The sequence below is a fragment of the Acomys minous genome (genome assembly GCF_964271855.1).
Source record: "Acomys minous genome assembly, chromosome: 11".
Taxonomy (NCBI): domain Eukaryota; kingdom Metazoa; phylum Chordata; class Mammalia; order Rodentia; family Muridae; genus Acomys; species Acomys minous.
In genome coordinates, this window is record NC_140492.1 from 48,508,544 (window position 1) to 48,525,621 (window position 17,078).

Consider the following 17,078-nt stretch of genomic DNA (forward strand, 5'->3'; position numbering starts at 1 on the left):
AAAGTGGGCGACTTATGGGGTGGCATTCCTGAACTCGGCGGTGGAGATCGAATCCAACGCCTGTTGCCGGCGCCCGCGAACGCACGCAGCGCGCCATGCCCGGCTCGGGTCCTGTACCCTGCCAGCTGCGGGAGGGCAGAAGCCAGGTGGCCCGGAGCGGGGCGGGGGAGGGGCCTCGTGGGCAGGCGGCGCACGTGCGGGCGGCGGGATCCCGGCGCCGGGGGCGGGGCACCCGGAAGCGCGCGCCGACCTGCGGAGCGGCGGCCGGGGGCGACTGGCTCGCGCGGTAGGCGCGCGTACCGGCGGTGCTCACAGGTGGGCGACCCCGCCCGGCGCGCCCGAGCCCGCGGTGCGGGGTCCCACTCGCAGCCGCGCCCAGAGGAGCCGGAGCTCCTCCCGGTCCCCGCCTTCGTCGGAGGGCAGGTAACTTCCCCGCCAAGGTCATTCTCCAGGCCCGCCCACGCCCTCGGAGCGGCGGGCTCGGAGTGCGCTGGACGGCGCCCTCGGCGCTGCTGGGGGCTCCTGGCTTCCTTGTGCGGTGGGTGGTTGCAGCGTCGGGGCGTCGCTGCCTACACCTGCGAGGGTGAGTTTCCACGGCACTCAGCCTTGGGGTGGGGACCGCCCGGCCCTTCCCAGCCGGCACCCGCAGGTGAACCCGGCCGCCCTAGCTCTGCTGTCCCGGACCGCGTGGTCGGCTGTCGCCATGGGAACGGCCGGTACCCAGATGTTGCTAGCCTGGCTGGGAAGGGTAGATGAAAATGTTCAGAACCCCAGTAGTCAAGGAGCCCCCCTGTTAGGCAATGCAGAGCCAGAAAAGCCTGATGAAAACAGGACCCCTCCCCCTTTCTTTTCATTTTTTATTGCTCAGGCGTTGGCGTTAATCAGAAGCAAGGATGTGTTTACAGAATGTGAGTTGAGTTCTTGCCACCTTTACCTTCTGAGAGCGTCTTATGCCTCATGGTGACAGGTGCACATCTTTACAGTAAAGGGCAATATGAAGCCAGTAAAAAAAAAGAAAACCGAAGAACCCGAATTGGAGCCCCTGTGCTGTTGTGAGTACATAGATCGAAATGGGGAAAAGAACCACGTGGCTGCTTGTTTGTGTGATTGTCAGGACCTCGATGAAGGCTGTGACAGGTAAGCATACACGTCCCAGATGCTGACCCCACTGGTTCTATTGAGACATACCATATATTCTTTCAGGTTTGCCATCCAGAATGCCAGAGTTTGCTCTTGCTTTCCCAAAGGATCTAAAGTAGAGAATTGTTCTTGATGTCAGGTGTGAGGATTTTTATAAAAATGAGTTATCTGAACAGCTTTCATTTTAAAAGATGATGGAGAGAACATGCTGAGAAAGGGAAAGTAGGGAAATTAAATGTATTAAGCACAATCCGGGCCAAACTGCAAGTTTAAATGAACAGCCCAGAAAGTTTTACATTCTCAGTGATTACAGTAGAGCCCATGCAAGGGGTCGTTTTCACTTGGTCACATGGAGCTTGGAGGTTGAAAGATGCTTCTGCTCTTGGTTCACCCCTTGTTTCTGAGGAGAAAGGCCATGTACACCCCACAGAAAGGGACCCTTTTTTATGTAAGCAACAACACTGTCCTGATTGTAACAACACTGTCCTGATTGTAATATTGTCTTATCTTTGGCTTTTACTTTCACCACTATCTCAGTGGTCGAAATTGCTATTTAAAAACAGAGTTTTCAGCATCATAGCCATTTTTCTAAATATATAGTTTTAAATGCCTGCTTATGGAAGAATGACGTTGGAGACAAGCTTTTCCCAGAAACTGCCCCTTCTGGTAACAAAGTTACTGGTACTATAGATTGTTAATCTTCTCTTAAAGCCTATAACCTTCTTGTAATTGTTCCTTGTCTTTCTCTGTGTGTGTAGCCTTAAATATAGCTTCTTTGGACTTAGTCTAAAATCCATACTGAGAAAATGGAGCACTTTGCACTAATGAGTGGAGACACGATGCTGTTCCCATAATGGCTGTCACTCAGGACTGCGGCTTTTCCATTAACTTGGCTAACTCTTTCTCTCTCCAAGCCCCCTCCTCTCCCCTATCTCTCCCTTTTTTCCTGGAGACAGGCTTCCCTGCTCCCACTGCCCCTGCTGCTCCTACTGCCCCTGCTGCTCTCCCCTGCCCCTGAGATGCCCACTGCCCCTGCTGCTCCCTACTGCCTCTGCTGCTCTGTGACTCCAGGTTATCATCTCCCACTCACTTTAAGGTTTGTCCTGCTCAGAGAAAAAGGCTGTCTAACATTATTTTTGCCTAAACTACCTTTTCTTTCTCACCTTAGTTCACATAGGCTGCTGCAACAAACACTTTAGCTGGGTGCATTACGAGTGATAGAAGTGGACTACTTACTGCCTGTGGTTCTGGATGTGGAGAAGTCAAAAGTCAGAGTGCTGGCAGATGTAGGACCCAGTGTGAACCCTCTTCCTCATGGGTGGCACCTTCTTGCTACATCCCCCCATGGCAGGAGGGACAAATGCCCTACCTTCCTTGTCTTCTTTTGTGTAGACATTAATCTCATTCACGCTCTATCCTGCTGACCTTAAACTTCCTAAAAGCCCTACCTCTGAATAGGATTGCATTGACAATTAGGTTTGAAGTAAATGAGTTTTAGCCACAAATATTTGAGCCTTAGGAATCTGCCTCTTTCTGGCTGGGCGTGGTGGCACACACCTGTGATCCCAGCACTGTGGGAGGCAGAGGCAGGGGGATCCCTGTGAGTTCAAGACCAGCCTGATCTACAAAGTACATCCTCGACAGCCAGCCAAAGGCTATACAGAGAAACTTTGTCTCAAAAAAGCCCAACCAACCAACCAACAAAATCTACTTCTTCCACACTCCAAATGAATGTTTTCACAGGCAGACTGCATCCCAACAACATCAGGTATTTAATTGTTCAGGTGTCAGGGCAGACATCTTAAGTCTGGAGAGTGGTCTGAGTGAAGTCATCTAAGTAAGAAATGGGTAAAACTTATGGAAGACTCAGGCAGCATCCTTCAGCTGTGGGCCTGTGGGTAACAGACTGTGGGCAGAACAGAGGTTAAGAGAGCTTCTTGCTCTTACAGAGGTTCAGGGTTCAAATGCGAACACCCAGAGGCAGCTTACAACTGCCTATAATTTCAGTCTCTCTCACTTCAGTGGCCACGAGGCATGCGCATGATGCACATACATACACACAGGCCAAACGCTCATATGCATAAAGTAATAAAAAGAGAGAAAAAAATAACACACTATGTACTTTCAAAACACAATAGTAGGATATTCGTTGAAAAGACATTCCCGTGGCAGAAATGGGAAATGAGAAAGAAAAAAAAGGAAAGACTGGTCCCATTCCCACAGGGCAGATGACATTTATGATGCCAGTCTTATAAACAATATTTGATATCCTACCTTCCAGATACACTGAGCTACAAGTTGGGTCCCTAAGGGTGCAGCTTACACTGCAACTTTCATGGATTGGCATCTTGTGTCTACGCAGAAGTTGCGTGCTACTGGGTCCACCATTTTGGGGCCTTGGCAATTCTTTCCCTACAGCTTTGTTAGGCACCGCCTGGGGAGGTTCTCTGCAGTGATCCCATACCTGCGGGTACACAAGACAGTGCCCTAGTGAGGCTCTGTGGTACCTCTTGGTCTCTGCCTTGATGTTCTCTGGGACATCCGTTGCCATCTATGTGGATGTAGCAATGCCCCACAGCACTGTACTCTGCAGGGCTGTAGAGTTGGGAATGCACGATGCCACCTAACTTGCTGCTAATGCAGTGGCCCCTGCAGCCTACATTGCACTTGGCTTTACAGGAACCACATCTGCGCTTTCTGTGAGACACTACTCTAGAACGTAGGGAGGAGAGACTTGATGGTGCTAGGCAGTGGGTCTTGAGGTTTCATGGGTGTTCTGAGCCATTTTCTGTGAAATATTGTTGCCCAAACACTCTAGGCTCAGGATGGGAGCACAGTCCAGGCTCAGCGGCTCTAAGAGTCATCCTGCCATTGTCTTGGTGCAGCCCAGGGCTGATCTGTACTGATCTCATGACGGCCTCTCCCACACAGGCTTTCTCTGTTGTTACTGCATAGATGGACTAAGAAGGCCAAGGACTTTTCAGATCATCAAGTTATGTTCCCCCTTTGGTTACACATTATGCCTTTAAAGCCAGTGCACGTGTGTTATATGTATTGTATGTGTATGTGCACATGTGTGTTCCTGGTGGACAGTGGTTGACATCAGGTGTCTTCTGAATTGGTTCTCTGTCTTATTTTTTTGAGACAGTTCCTCTCACTGAACCTAGAGTTCCTTGGTTGGCCAGGCTAGCTGACCAACAAGCTCCAGGAGTCCCACCAGCACTAGCATTGCAAGCTCACGCCCTATACCTCTCTGTTTTTATAATGCATGTGCGTGTGTGTATACATGCACGCTCCATGATTTTCATGTGGAGGTCAGAGGACAACCTGCCAGTGTTGGTTCTGTCCTCCCACTGTGTGGACCCCAAGGATTGAGCCATGGTGGCAAGCACCTTTACCTCCTCGTCATCTTGCTAGCTCCACGTTTTCACATGGGTGCTAGGAATCCAAACTCAGTCCTCTTGCTGTCATGGCAGGGACTTTGCCAACTGCATCATCATTTAGGCCCTAAAGTCACCGTTATGATTATGACTATGATTTTATTGTCATTTTTTTTGTCATTTGTTTATGTATTTGTGTGTAGGCTGGGGTATGCCAGATGACTTACGTAGTAGATTCTCCACCCTAATTTTTGAGTCAGGGTTTCTTCACTGAATTTGGAGTTCACCAAGTGGATAGACTGGCTGGCCAGTGAGCTCTGGAGATCCACTGCCCCCTCCTTAGTGCTGGGGTTACAAAAGCATATCACCACACGTGCCTTTTTACATGGGTGCTGGAAATATAAACTTATGTCCTCATGTTTATATAGCAAGCACTTTGCCCACAGAGCCAATCTCCTCAGCCCCTTGTTTCTTTACTCCCATTTGAGCCTAAGAGTTCAAGAGAAGCCGTACATCACCCTGACCACTTTGACTGGAGATTTCCTCTATGACTGTTAGTCCCATTGGTCTTCAATCCTACCTTCTACAAGACACTAGGAAATGAACACAGTTGATTCACCTGTTTCATAATTGGTGTTTTCTTGCTGCATCTTCATGTGGTGGAAAAATTAGTAGGCTCCTTTGGCCTCTTTTATAAAGGTTCTAATCCCATTCGTGAAGACTCTCCTGCCAAACATGGCCTCATAACCTCTTACAAGACCAACCTCCTGAAGGTCTCACTGTATTGTTCACTCTGGCCATGAATTTCTGGGTTCAGTAATCTGCTTGCCTCAGGCCCTCATGACCTGTGAGTGAAGTTGTGCACCACCATGTCCAGCAGCCTCATCTCTTAATACTCACGCGTTGGTGATCTGGTTTTAAAATCAGAACACTCCAACAGCAGCGTGCTTAAGCGTGTGAAGTCAGCAGACACGCTTCTCTTCGGTCACTGGAGCTATTTTAGTGTGTTCTTCATTCTTGCTTATGCAGACTCCTGTCTAGGACAGCCTGGTTCACCCCGGGGCCCAGGGCGGGCTTTGAACTGCAGCCACTGCTCTGCGCTGGAGCACCCGCCTCTTTCTTTGCTAGCTGACCGGCCACCCCTTCCACTAAGTCCCTTCGATGGCTGCCCCCCAGCTTAAGAGTTCGTTGGAAGACCATTACCACTTACCTAATAACCTTTTGAATTCTCATTGTCAATTTTTTAAAAACAGATTGCTTTGAGTGTACACAACTCAGGACTAGACAGCTGTATGGAATGTGTGTATATGCCTGTGTATTTAAGAAAGAATGCTGGTAGTTATAAACATATTTCCTATTTAAAAACGGATACCTGAACCTAAAAAGCTTGTGTTTCGTACTGGGGGAATAACATTTTGGCTTTTGCTGTCTTATCACTTATGCTGCTGCTTGACATCTGGGCCCCCTGTAGTTTTTACTTCACTAACTCCGTGTAAAGCACGATCTTCTGCTCTCTCTGAATAGATGGCTTACCTGTAAATCAGTGCGTCCAGAGACTTGCGAGAGAATCACAGACACAATTTCGGACCGCCTCCGAATCCCTTGGCTCAGAGGAGCCAAAAAGGTTAATATTAGCATCGTCCCTCCACTCGTACTTTTGCCAGTTTTCCTTCACGTGGCTTCCTGGCATTTCCTGCTGGGGGTGGTGGTTCTGACCTCCCTGCCCGTGCTGGCACTTTGGTACTACTACCTCACTCACAGGAGGAAAGAGCAGACACTGTTTTTCCTGAGCCTTGGACTGTTCTCACTGGGCTACATGTACTATGTGTTCCTGCGGGAAGTGGTCCCCAGAGGGCGCGTAGGGCCCACCCAGCTGGCTCTTCTTACTTGCGGGCTACTTCTGATACTCCTAGCCTTGTACCGAGCCAAGAAGAATCCAGGCTACCTCAGCAATCCAGCATGCAATGACAAATCCCCAAGCAACAGCCAAATCGAATGCCCGATTAAGAAAGGGCAGGAGAAGACCAAAGGGTTCTCCGGAACAGAGACCTCGGGGAGCCTCAACAGCCGCACACTGAAGGACGATATCAAGGGCTCCTCCAGGGTGGGGCTCGACAGCCCTGCCAAGGTAAAGGAAGACTGGTGTGCCAAGTGCCAGCTAGTACGACCCGCCCGGGCATGGCATTGCCGGATATGTGGCATCTGTGTCAGGAGAATGGACCATCATTGTGTCTGGTATGTTGGAAAAATCCGGAAGGCCAGAAACGAAATTCGTATAAAAATTCATTTGATCTTCCTTTGTGCTGTCCTAAAACGTCTCATTTTCCCAGTTTTACACCTTGTAGATATTTGTAGGCTGTGAGGATGTTCCCGCTTAGTCATCAGGGTTTTGAGTCTCACAGATTTAGTGGCTTCAGTCATTTTCTGAAGGAGATTAGCAGAAAAACTTAGGAAGTTTTATTTTTCCCTATCTCTTTCATTCCTTCCAATTTTCCTTTGGTTGATTTAATTTTTTAAAAAATTATGTAGAGATGTCTTAGCTGGTAAAATGCTTGCTATACAAGCAAGAGGACCCGAGTTCTCTCCTCAACACCCGTATGCAAAGTGGCACGTGCCTTTGATCCCAGCACTGGGAAGGCAGAGCCAGGGGGATGGCTCATTGAGCTGCGGGCCATCCCATCTACCTGAATTAGCAATCTGCTGGTTCAGTAAGAGACCTGAACTAAAAAGTAAGGTGGAGAATGATTGAGTATCAACTTCTGTTGATGAGCATTGCATGCGTGCACACACACACACACACACACACACACACACACACACACACACACACACACATTCTGTATAGGTCTTTTTTCCTATGTCTCTTGAACAGAATTCTGGGACGTGGTCCCTGTTTCCAGATGACTGTTGTTGTATATCTTTATTATACAAGGATATCTTCCTGTATGTACTTAATCATTTTATGCAACAAGGGAATCCCACTCATTATCGAGGAGTCCGGGCCCTGTCGGATATCCCTGTGCTGGTTACCTGCCAGGAGACGGGCTTTGTTTTGTACCTTCCAGCTGGCGAGTGACAAGGTCACATCAGGCCCATAACATACAGAGTGCATCATTTAAAACTCCACCAAGTGATGCTGGGCTGAAGGGCGTGTCCGCACTCAGCTGCACATGCTGTAAGTAGCAGGTTTGCAGTTGTGTTGCTCTCTGGGCAGTCCTGGCTAATGAACTGCACTTTAGGTCTGAAGAGAACAGGGGAGAGTGAGAGTGCAGACAGTGCCTGGAGGATATTGAAATGGCCCTCGAGTGCATGGCCCTAGGGTGGGGATAGCTCATTTCTGGGTATGTCTTCAGGTATAAAGGGGCGTTTTTCTTTTTAGACATGTACTTGCTTGTCTTTGTAATTCATCCCTGTTGTGTGTGCGCGCATGGGAGTCTGTTGGGTCATTTCCAAATGCCAGTTTGCAGAGTTGACAGTTTGCCCCCATAGGAAACCTCTGGGCACTGAGCATTCGAGGATGCATGTGCAGAAGAGGTGGCCTGTACACCTTGCTCTCACAAAGGCCACGACACAGGGCTGTTTTTTACATGAACCTTCATAATATCTTGTTCTAACTGCTTTGGATCCTTTTGTTGATCTCATACATATGAAACATATTTCCCAGTTTTTGTGCAGCATTTCTGACTCAACTCTTCAAGTTTTCTTAACTGCTTAATTTCAGGTCTCCTCATAGCTGGATGATAGACCTCAGTTATTAATATTTAGAAACAGGAGCTGGGGATGTAACCCAAATGCAGAGTGTTTTTCTAACATGCATGATGAACCAGGCTCAATTCTCAGCTTACATAAAAAATCCCACATATGTGCATGTACATACATTATATATGTTTATATGTGTGCAAGCTCTATATCTAGATGGATAGAGTTGTTATCTGGGTTCTGCCATTTTATTAGGCCTGGCTTCAAACTAAGTGATAATGTCCATAGAAAATGTAATACTCCATCACATAGTAGACAGGTTTTTGTTTCCCCAAAATTTAAAACTAAACTGAATTACTATTTCGTAACCGAAGATCCTATTGTCTGCATTTTAAAGGCTGTCTTGTATATCGTGAGTTACATGAGACATTTTCAAATATGTCTGTTTCCCCGCCCCCCTCTGTTGTTTTGAGGATAAATAGCTGCGTCGGAGAATCAAACCATCAAGCATTTATACTTGCCCTTTTGATCTTCTTGCTCACCTCGGTGTATGGGATATCGCTGACCTTGAACACCATTTGCAGGGACAGAAGCCTCTTCACAGCCCTCTTCTACTGCCCTGGAGTTTACGATAATTACAGGTAGGTCAGCAACCTTCTGTTAAGAGGGCCAGCGAGGAAGTAGTAAATGTTTCCCAGACACCGGCGGTTATTTGCTCCTAAATTAGTAGTTCTCAATCAAAGCATAGGACAGGCTTTGGGGATGGCAAGCATCCCTAAAATTGCCAACAATACTAGAGTGGCTATAAGTGTATTTCTCAGGTGATATCAGAAGCATCATTGATGGTGCATGCCTTTAATCCTAGCACTTGTGTGCAGAGGCAGGTGGATCTTTCTGAGTTCGAGGCTAGCCTTATCTACAAATTAAGTTCCAAGACAGCAGGGACTACATAGAGATACCCTGTTTAAACAAGCAAACAAATGGGCTTTGGCTTCTTCAGGGACTCCCACTGCTGAGAGGCTTCTTTGTGCCTGGGGTCATAATATGGTCCTTTTGAGAAGTGTTCCTATTGTTGTAACCTTTCTTTTCTCTCTAATCTCTCATGGTTTGTTCTAATTTTTTTTTTTTAATTCACCACTCATGATTACTGTGTTATCTAGGTCAAAATTGCTTAGGCATCATTAGGTGGGAACCAATTTAAAAACTGTACAGATCTCCATGCAGTGGTGTAAGTGTGATTCTTCTATGTTTGTCTTGCCATTTCCCTCTTCCCCTCTTCCCCTCCCCCCACCTGACCCCCACCAATCAGGGTGCTCTTGCTACTCACCTTCTCCTCCCCAACCAGGGTGCTCTTGTCTGCCACTCCTCCCCACCACAGGGAGGATGTTCATGCCACACCTATTGCTACAGACCAGGGGTGCCCTTGCCCCCCCCACCACCAAGGGTGCTGTTTTCACTCCTCCCCCTACACACAGGGGTGCTTCCTGTCCATACTTTGTGTTTCTTCCCTTGGCATGGGTGTTCTGTGGTCTCTGGAATGTTTATTCTTTCTTCTCAGTCTTTGTTCTTAGAGCTGGTTCTGCATTTGTAACCAGGCACCCCTGTATGGTGTTCGTTCATATTAGTCTGTGGCAGAGCTCACCACTCTAGATCTGGGTATCATAGGTATTTTAGAGTGATTAGCAGCCCTCTCTTCTTGTGTTAACTTTCTTCTCTAGACATGTGGACAGTCACTGAAATTCTTGGCTAACACGAGGATGATAAATGTCGTATTGCAAAATGTCTTGTGTGTTTGGTGGTTGACTCAACTCGTTCCACCGTTAGTTCTTATCCCACTCCATGATTCCTGTCACCTCAGCTTTATGGTGAAGTTCTGTTTTGTCATCTGTGAGGCTCTGTTTAGCTTTACAGATGAAGAGCCTGTGTGTTTCTTCCTAGCTAATTCTTCACTTGTGCATGTACGAGTGAGCATAACCTGATCTTAGACTATTCTAATGGGCAGCTCCTCCCTATAGTTCATGAATGAGCCCAAAAGATGTTTTCCTGCCCTGTGTGATTTGGTTTGAAATGTTAGGTTCCTACAGATTTTTTTTTTTAAATTTTATCTAATTTACATGTGTGTGAATGAGTGCTAAGTATAAGAAGCCACTCAGAGAAGCCAGAAGGGGACATCTGATCTCAGGAACTGGAGTAGCAGGTGGTTGTGTGCTGACTTGCTAGGGTGCTGGGAACTCAGATCTCCTAGGAGACCCCAGCCAGTGCTCTAGACTGGCTCCTACATACATAAAGGGCTCTTGATGTTGAGAGTGGCCTCTCGGTGCTCAGTCAGCACTAGATAGCCCTGTTCTTAGATTTCCATCTACAGATCCCTAGAGGATACCAATAAGGATTTCCCGGGACCTCTGTTTCCTCCTGAGTTAGAGACAACTTAGGGGTTGTTCATTCATTCAACAAACGTGCTGGATACCCTGATGTCTGTGGAGTGTAAAACATCCTTTGCTAACTGTAATGTACTAGAAATTATGTACAGGATTTTTTGGACCATAAGATGCACTTTCCCCCCAGAAATGGGGAGAAAATTAGGGTGGACCTTATGGTCCAATTCTTGTCCATCGGGCATCAACAAAGAGGTCACTTATCGATGTCTTCAGTGTGCCAGCTGAGGAATTCGCACAGGGTTTTACTGCTCTAAAAACTGGGTGCGTCTTATGGTCCGAAAAATAAGGTACTAACAATCCAAAGGAGAATTAAAGAGGTCCAGTTGGGCATTGGCATTCTGAAGATACTAGCATATTCTGCAGTGGGGTCTGGAGAGGATTCTCAAGTCCTTACTAATGAGTACAAAATGTTTAGAAAGGTCCCTTTCTCCACAGCTCGGCTCTGTCCTTCACCTGCGTGTGGTACTCTGTGATCATCACAGCGGGCATGGCCTACATCTTCCTCATCCAGCTGATAAACATCAGTTACAATGTGACCGAGAGGGAAGTGCAACAGGCCCTCCGGCAGAAGACTGGGCGCCGGCTCCTCTGTGGGCTCATTGTGGACACGGGCCAGTATAACAGGGGCTTCCTGCGCAACTGGCTTCAGTTCTCCACCCTGGGTACACACATAGCCCACAGCCCCGCTGAGGACATTGTCTGAAGTGCCTTCCGTGCAGCCCTGAGGGACGCTCTGCTGCTGTCTTTTCCATTTCACACTTCAGTGTCCACGCAGGGTTCATCTTCATCGCCCACTTCTCAGAGCTTCTGTAGGGCTATGCTCGGGTTCGGAGAGAGGACTGAAGAAAGGGTGATTTTTCTTCTGCCTTCATAACTTAAGGGATTTTAATACTGAAGCAGCAAGAGTAAAGCCAGTCCTTTCCTACCACCTTGCTGACTCAGGCAGCAGAAGCTGCAGAGAGGGTGTGGATCACCCACGCACAACCATTTGTATGAGGAAGGAAGTTGGTTAGAACTAGGGTAGTCCTAGTCCTCCTTTCGATTCTTAAGAGCCATATGACCCCTCGGTAGAGTCATTTTTCCCAAGTCTCAGGTTCATCTGTATGGGGGCTTCTGCTGCCTGGCTACCTCACAGAGCAGCCATGAGGGCCACCTGAGGGGTGTGGAAGCACTCCTGTCCACTCAAGCACTCGGAGGTATCAGTATTATTAGGAAATCCCTAGGGCTAAGCAAACTGCTTGTAGATCTGAATATTGAAGCCAATACTGTTAAGACAATCGGTTTGTACAGCTACAGAAACAAGAGGAACGATGCTGGTCGTCTCGTCTTGAGGACAGCTGGTGAGAATCATTATTACTTGTGCAGTGTGTAGTGGGCAGAGCTTTAGGTGACAAATATGTTTATTTGTTGGTGTATCACTTTAGATTTACTATAATTCTAACAAACAATTTTCCCCTTTTTCCACATTTTACCTGGTGAGACACTGGCATACTGGTGACAGCAGCAGGAAGGAGGGGACACCATCTTCTTTCCTGGCTGTGGCGGCTGAGTATATCAAGGGCTTGATTTTTTTTTTTATTACTGCTGTGGGAACATCAGTCCAGCATGAGCTCTCTCCAGGATGACTGACACCTTCCCACATCCACACAGCTGTTCACTCACCCTCCCCTACATACAGGTATCTCACTGAGAGAAAAACAGGGTATATGCACTTGCTTTCCAGCACTGAGCAGAATACTGCTTTCTAGCTCTTCGCTGGTATAAGTTGCTCCTTTATGTCTCAGAACTGAAATTGGGGAAGACTAGATTTCTGCAGAATGGCCAATCTTTCTGCAACAGAGAAGGGAGATTCATATGAGGAAAACCTCTGTTGAAGCGTTTGGCTTTTACACAGGCACTGTTTCTGGGATCCCAAAGATAATTTGCGAGACCTTAAATTTGCCTTGGCCTTGTTGCTTCCTAGTGCGGAAACAGTGCTTTGTGTGTTGTTGTTTGCCATTCTGTGCCTGCTTGTACACCCTGAGGGAATGCCCCTGCTACTTGCAGTGGGGCCTGCCCTTGTGGCGGGTGCCACCCTTAGACTTGCCATTAACCAGGGCTCTCCTGAAGACAAGTGCCACGTTTTCATCCAGGTTTGTCATTGCTCTCCCCAGAGATCTATTGCTTAATCAATAATAGACTTTGTAGCTGGGTGTGGTGGCGCACGCCTTTAATCCCAGCACTTGGGAGGCAGAGGCAGGAGGATCGCCGTGAGTTCGAGGCCAGCCTGGTCTACAAAGTGAGTCCAGGACAGCCAAGGCTACACAGAGAAACCCTGTCTCGAAAAACCAAAAAAAAAAAAAAAAAAAAAAAAAAAAAAAAAGACTTCGTATTCCACTGGGGTCAGCCAGAGAGTAAGCCTGAGGTGGTCACTGGCTGCAGTTTCTAGGGCAATGCCTGTTCCTGGCCCAGATTCAGTCACTTAGAATGAAAGTTGGCTGGATACAACTAATTTCTCTGTGTGGATTTTAGGTGTGAGAGAGATGACAGTAATGTCAAAGACAGCGTATGTGGGCAGAAATTGGTGGTTTTCATGTCTCTTGAAAGCAAGGTATGTAGCCAGCGCTCTAAACGTCTAACTGCTGTGAGCGTTTACAGAAGTTGTATAGTTGGTGCTTGTGCCTGCCACATCTTCAGCATGGGGAGAATTAGGAATGACCACCATCTTTCTCAGAGCTCGACACTCAAGGGTGAGATGAATGAGGCTACTCACGTGGATGGAGACTCCTTGTCAGTTCTATGGCTCATTGCAATTAAAAAGCTTGTTTCTTTTCTTTTTAGATTTGTGTGTGTGTGTGTTGTGTTTATGAATAGTGTATGTGCTGTATGAATGGTGTGTGTGTGAATGGTGTATGTGTTGTCTGTATGAATGGTGTGTGATGTGTGTCTGTGTTTGTGTCCTGAAGAGCTCTCCTGGAGCCAGAGTTACAGGCAGCCATGAGCCAGCTGACATGGGTGCTGAGAACTGAACTCAGGTTCCTTGGAAGAGCAGCATGTGCTCCTAACTGCTGAGTCCCCTCTCCAGCTCCAAAGCTGAAGTTTCTGGAGAACTTTGGTGTTTGTGGAAGGAAGCCCAAGCCTGTAAGAAGATCCTTGCTTCTCATTCACCCTCCACCATGCACAAGGAGCTCACCAGGAGAGAAGAACAGGGCACATGCTCTTCCTACCCTGAACAGCACACTGCTTCCCAGCTCTTCCCTGGCACTGAATTGCTCCTTTGTGCGTCAGGACTGAAGCTGAGGGAGGACTGCAGTTCCTGCAGGATGATCCATCTTTCTGCCATGGGAGATTCATGTGAGGAAAACTCCTTCTTAAGATGTTTGGCTTTTACACAGGTACTGTTTCTGGGATCCCAAAGATCAAAGATAATTTTGAGACCTTAAACTTGTCTTGGCCTTGTTGCCTCACAGAAGGGAAATAGGAAACACACATGCCACTTTTGAAGTGCATTTCTAAGTGATAAGCAGCCTCCTCTGGGCCCCAGGCATATATTCCTAGGCTTTGAGCTTCCTTACGATCTTGAGTTGTTTTTGGAGTTTTGTTGTAGGTCTTGGAGAATTCCAACTGGTAAAAGATTTAACTAGAGTCTTTGAAAGGGCAAGACTTTTGTGAATGGGCTGTCCCAAACATCCCTGGGTAAGCCCTTGACCATGTGAGCAAGTGCTCCACACACACAGGACTCCAGGTAAGCTGGTCCTCTTCTCTTGCCCTACATCTGAGCCTCGTAAAGAGCCCACGCTGTCCTGATCCCCGGTGTTACTACCACACCATATGTACATCCCACCAAAGAGGACCAGGCCTGCTTCTGAACTGAGTCAAGTGCAAAGTACTAAGGGTCAAGCCTGGAGGAAAGGAGAAATCCCTTCACTAGTAGAAGTGATTCTTAGTAACTTGCAAAGTACTGTGTAGGTCACTCTCACTGCCTCGTTGTCAGCCACTGCCTCATCGGCAGGCTGCTCTGACTCCGCTAAAATGAAGCCTTAAATGTGTTTCGGCGACACTGCTGTCTGTTTCCTTGGCCACGTAGTTGCTAGGATATTGCAAATCTCTGCTCTCCCAAGTGGCATTTTCCTTAGGTGAAGGCAATGACTGTCGTCCACTGTACTATCTGCCTAGAAGGAAGACTGATGTAAACTTTCTCTTATGTAATAGTCCTTGCTACGTCTTTTTAGCAAGAGAAAACTTTGTATACTAGAACCTTCCACTGCCAGAAAATACAATGCCAATAAGAGTCTGTGTGATACTCATATCTGCCTGACAGACTGCCTTTGGGTAGGATATCAACCTTTCTGTTGTTTTTTGCTTTTCTAGACAAGGTCTCTCTGTTAGCCTTGGCTGTCCTGGACTCACTTTGTAGACCAGGCTGGCCTTGAACTCACAGCGATCTACCTGCCTCTGCCTCCCGAGTGCTGGGATTAAAGGCGTGCGCCACCATGCCTGGCAAGATATCAACTTTTTATCATAGAGCAAAATCCTGTAGAAGCACAGCTTTGACCACAAAGTTTAAAAGTAATGTTTTGTATACTCACTCATCTCTTTAAACTAGCTCAGTGGGTTTCTGTGATGTAACTTCCCATTAGCCATATTTTGGTACCCTGCCTTTTGCAGAGGAGACTTCTCAAACAAGCAGTGGATGGGACTTGAGCTGGAGGTGTCTGCTTGGGGCCTGGTTTGCTTAGCAGTTTGGCAAGTGAACAGCTTCCTATTAAACATGCAGAGGCCATGCAGGCAAGAATGTAACATGCTAACTACACTGAACACCAACAGAAATGCACTATGTTCTTGTGAATGTTTGCTGAGATTCTTGTAACTCTCCTGAAGAAGTGGCCGACTGAGTCCTGATGCTGTGGATGGCCATCTGCTCCTGACATGGCTCTAAGCTGGACGGCGAGCAGAGCACGTGGTGCTCTCCATGTGAGCTCGTGATCTGTCAGCACTGGAGCCCTCCTGGTGGTACTTCCACCTTTAAAATTCGTATTTAAAAGGCAAAGCTTTAAAACCAGAGTTAGTCTGTTGTAATGATACAAATAAAATTTGATTTTCTTCTGGCAGGGCCGTTGACAAGACATCATGTAAAAGCAGCAAGTTCATGTGTAGTGCCAGGGTTTAGGTGACTTGATTTATTAGGTCTTTGGGGCCTTTTAATTTGATTTAATTTCTGGGTCTGATGTTAGACTAAGTGAAACCCAGGAATGAGTTTCATATTCAACACCTACTACAGCTGGCCAACAAAATAGAGGCTGAGAGATGGACGCTCTGCGCCCTTTGTATACACGTTATCTTATCACCTCAGACTCAGACACAAGCCTTTAAATGGAGAGTTTACAAACTACTGCTATTTGTGCAAAATAATATCCTGTCACTTTGCTGTTTTAAAGGAAAATAAAGTGCTTTCTTTACGGAAAGAGTTAGTGATTCTTGGTGTGTCCTGAAAGTGTTTGGCCTTAAGGAAACCCTGTGCTCTGAGCTGCGGGGCCTCCTGACTACTTCGGTGTCCCCATCCTGAATACACAGTACCTGGGGTGGACTGCTAGTTAGCAGTCACGTTTCAGACCATGTCTTCACCATGGCCCATCAAGAGGGTGGTCTCTTCAAAGGGGTCTGTAAGCTGGCACTGCTCAGGTGGCCTGGTCAACATGCAAGTCTCAAGAAAGCAATTTCTGGTTGATGCTGGGTGAAGCAAAGATAAAGTTTAAGATAGAAAATAATTGTTATGTGACTTATTTAGGACGTGTTTACTTAAGGAATTCACCCTTATCTCCAGGTTTGGCATTAAATTAATATTTGTGTATGGTTTTGATTTTGTGATGTTAATAGCCAATACTTCATAAATAAGCTATAATTAAGTATAAACAGTGATCTAGAGATTAAATATGAATTTAATCCCATTTATCTTGTGGCCATTGGTCTTCAAAACACTTGTCTTTTTAGATGACAACCATATGATATTAAGGAAAAAGGTGCATGTGGGTGGGCTATAGTTCCGTTTGGTTCTGGTGCTTTGTTGTCTCTCTGCCCATCTCTCATGAGAAAAAGATCAGAGCCACTTTGTATGGCATGCAGCTGAGGTAGCTTAAGAGCTAGCTATGCTGGATCGCGCACATTCACTCAGTTTTATTTACCGACTCAGATGCTCTGGGCTGCCAGGCTCTTTCTCATTTTACTGTGTGCATTTGTGGGCTATTTGAATTTGTCACAATAAAGATATGTTTTATATTGAAAAAATCCTACCAGATGATTCTGTGTAAAAGTTCACAGAAGGGAACATTTTATCAATCTTTATAGAATCCTAAATATTAGAACATTCTTTGAATTCAGTATAAGTTGCCAGGCTAAGCAGACAAAGCAGATGGATTACTTAGAAGCCGCAGTTGGAGTGTGG

The 17,078-nt window shown here is 46.8% G+C and overlaps 1 protein-coding gene across 5 annotated transcripts; it reads left to right on the forward strand.

Moving 5' to 3' along the window:
• Window positions 1-235: 235 nt before the first annotated feature.
• On the forward strand, window positions 236-16,101 carry ZDHHC23 (zDHHC palmitoyltransferase 23). Of its 5 annotated transcripts, none has more exons than XM_084802001.1 (6): window positions 236-423; window positions 869-908; window positions 984-1,137; window positions 6,045-6,755; window positions 8,693-8,860; window positions 11,093-16,101. In XM_084802001.1, exons 3-6 carry the CDS (start codon window positions 995-997, stop codon window positions 11,358-11,360), a joined length of 1,290 nt encoding a protein of 429 aa, XP_084658127.1. In that variant the 5' UTR covers window positions 236-423; window positions 869-908; window positions 984-994; the 3' UTR covers window positions 11,361-16,101. The 5 variants fall into 5 exon arrangements, 4 of the variants coding, with proteins under 4 accessions (XP_084658127.1, XP_084658128.1, XP_084658125.1 ...); XM_084802002.1 differs by having other exon boundaries at window positions 8,702-8,860; XR_014783298.1 differs by having other exon boundaries at window positions 322-423; window positions 869-1,137; window positions 11,093-11,997; window positions 12,138-16,101.
• The last annotated feature ends 977 nt before the right edge of the window (window positions 16,102-17,078 follow it).

What these genes read in the sequence shown, in the direction of transcription:
- ZDHHC23 (XM_084802001.1), top strand. Translation starts at nt 995, where the DNA reads ATGAAGCCAGTAAAAAAAAAGAAAACCGAAGAACCCGAATTGGAGCCC. An exon ending in CTCGATGAAGGCTGTGACAG is followed by an intron (nt 1,138 to 6,044) that starts GTAAGCATACAC and finishes CTCTCTGAATAG; the next exon opens with ATGGCTTACCTGTAAATCAG. An exon ending in GGAGTTTACGATAATTACAG is followed by an intron (nt 8,861 to 11,092) that starts GTAGGTCAGCAA and finishes CTTTCTCCACAG; the next exon opens with CTCGGCTCTGTCCTTCACCT.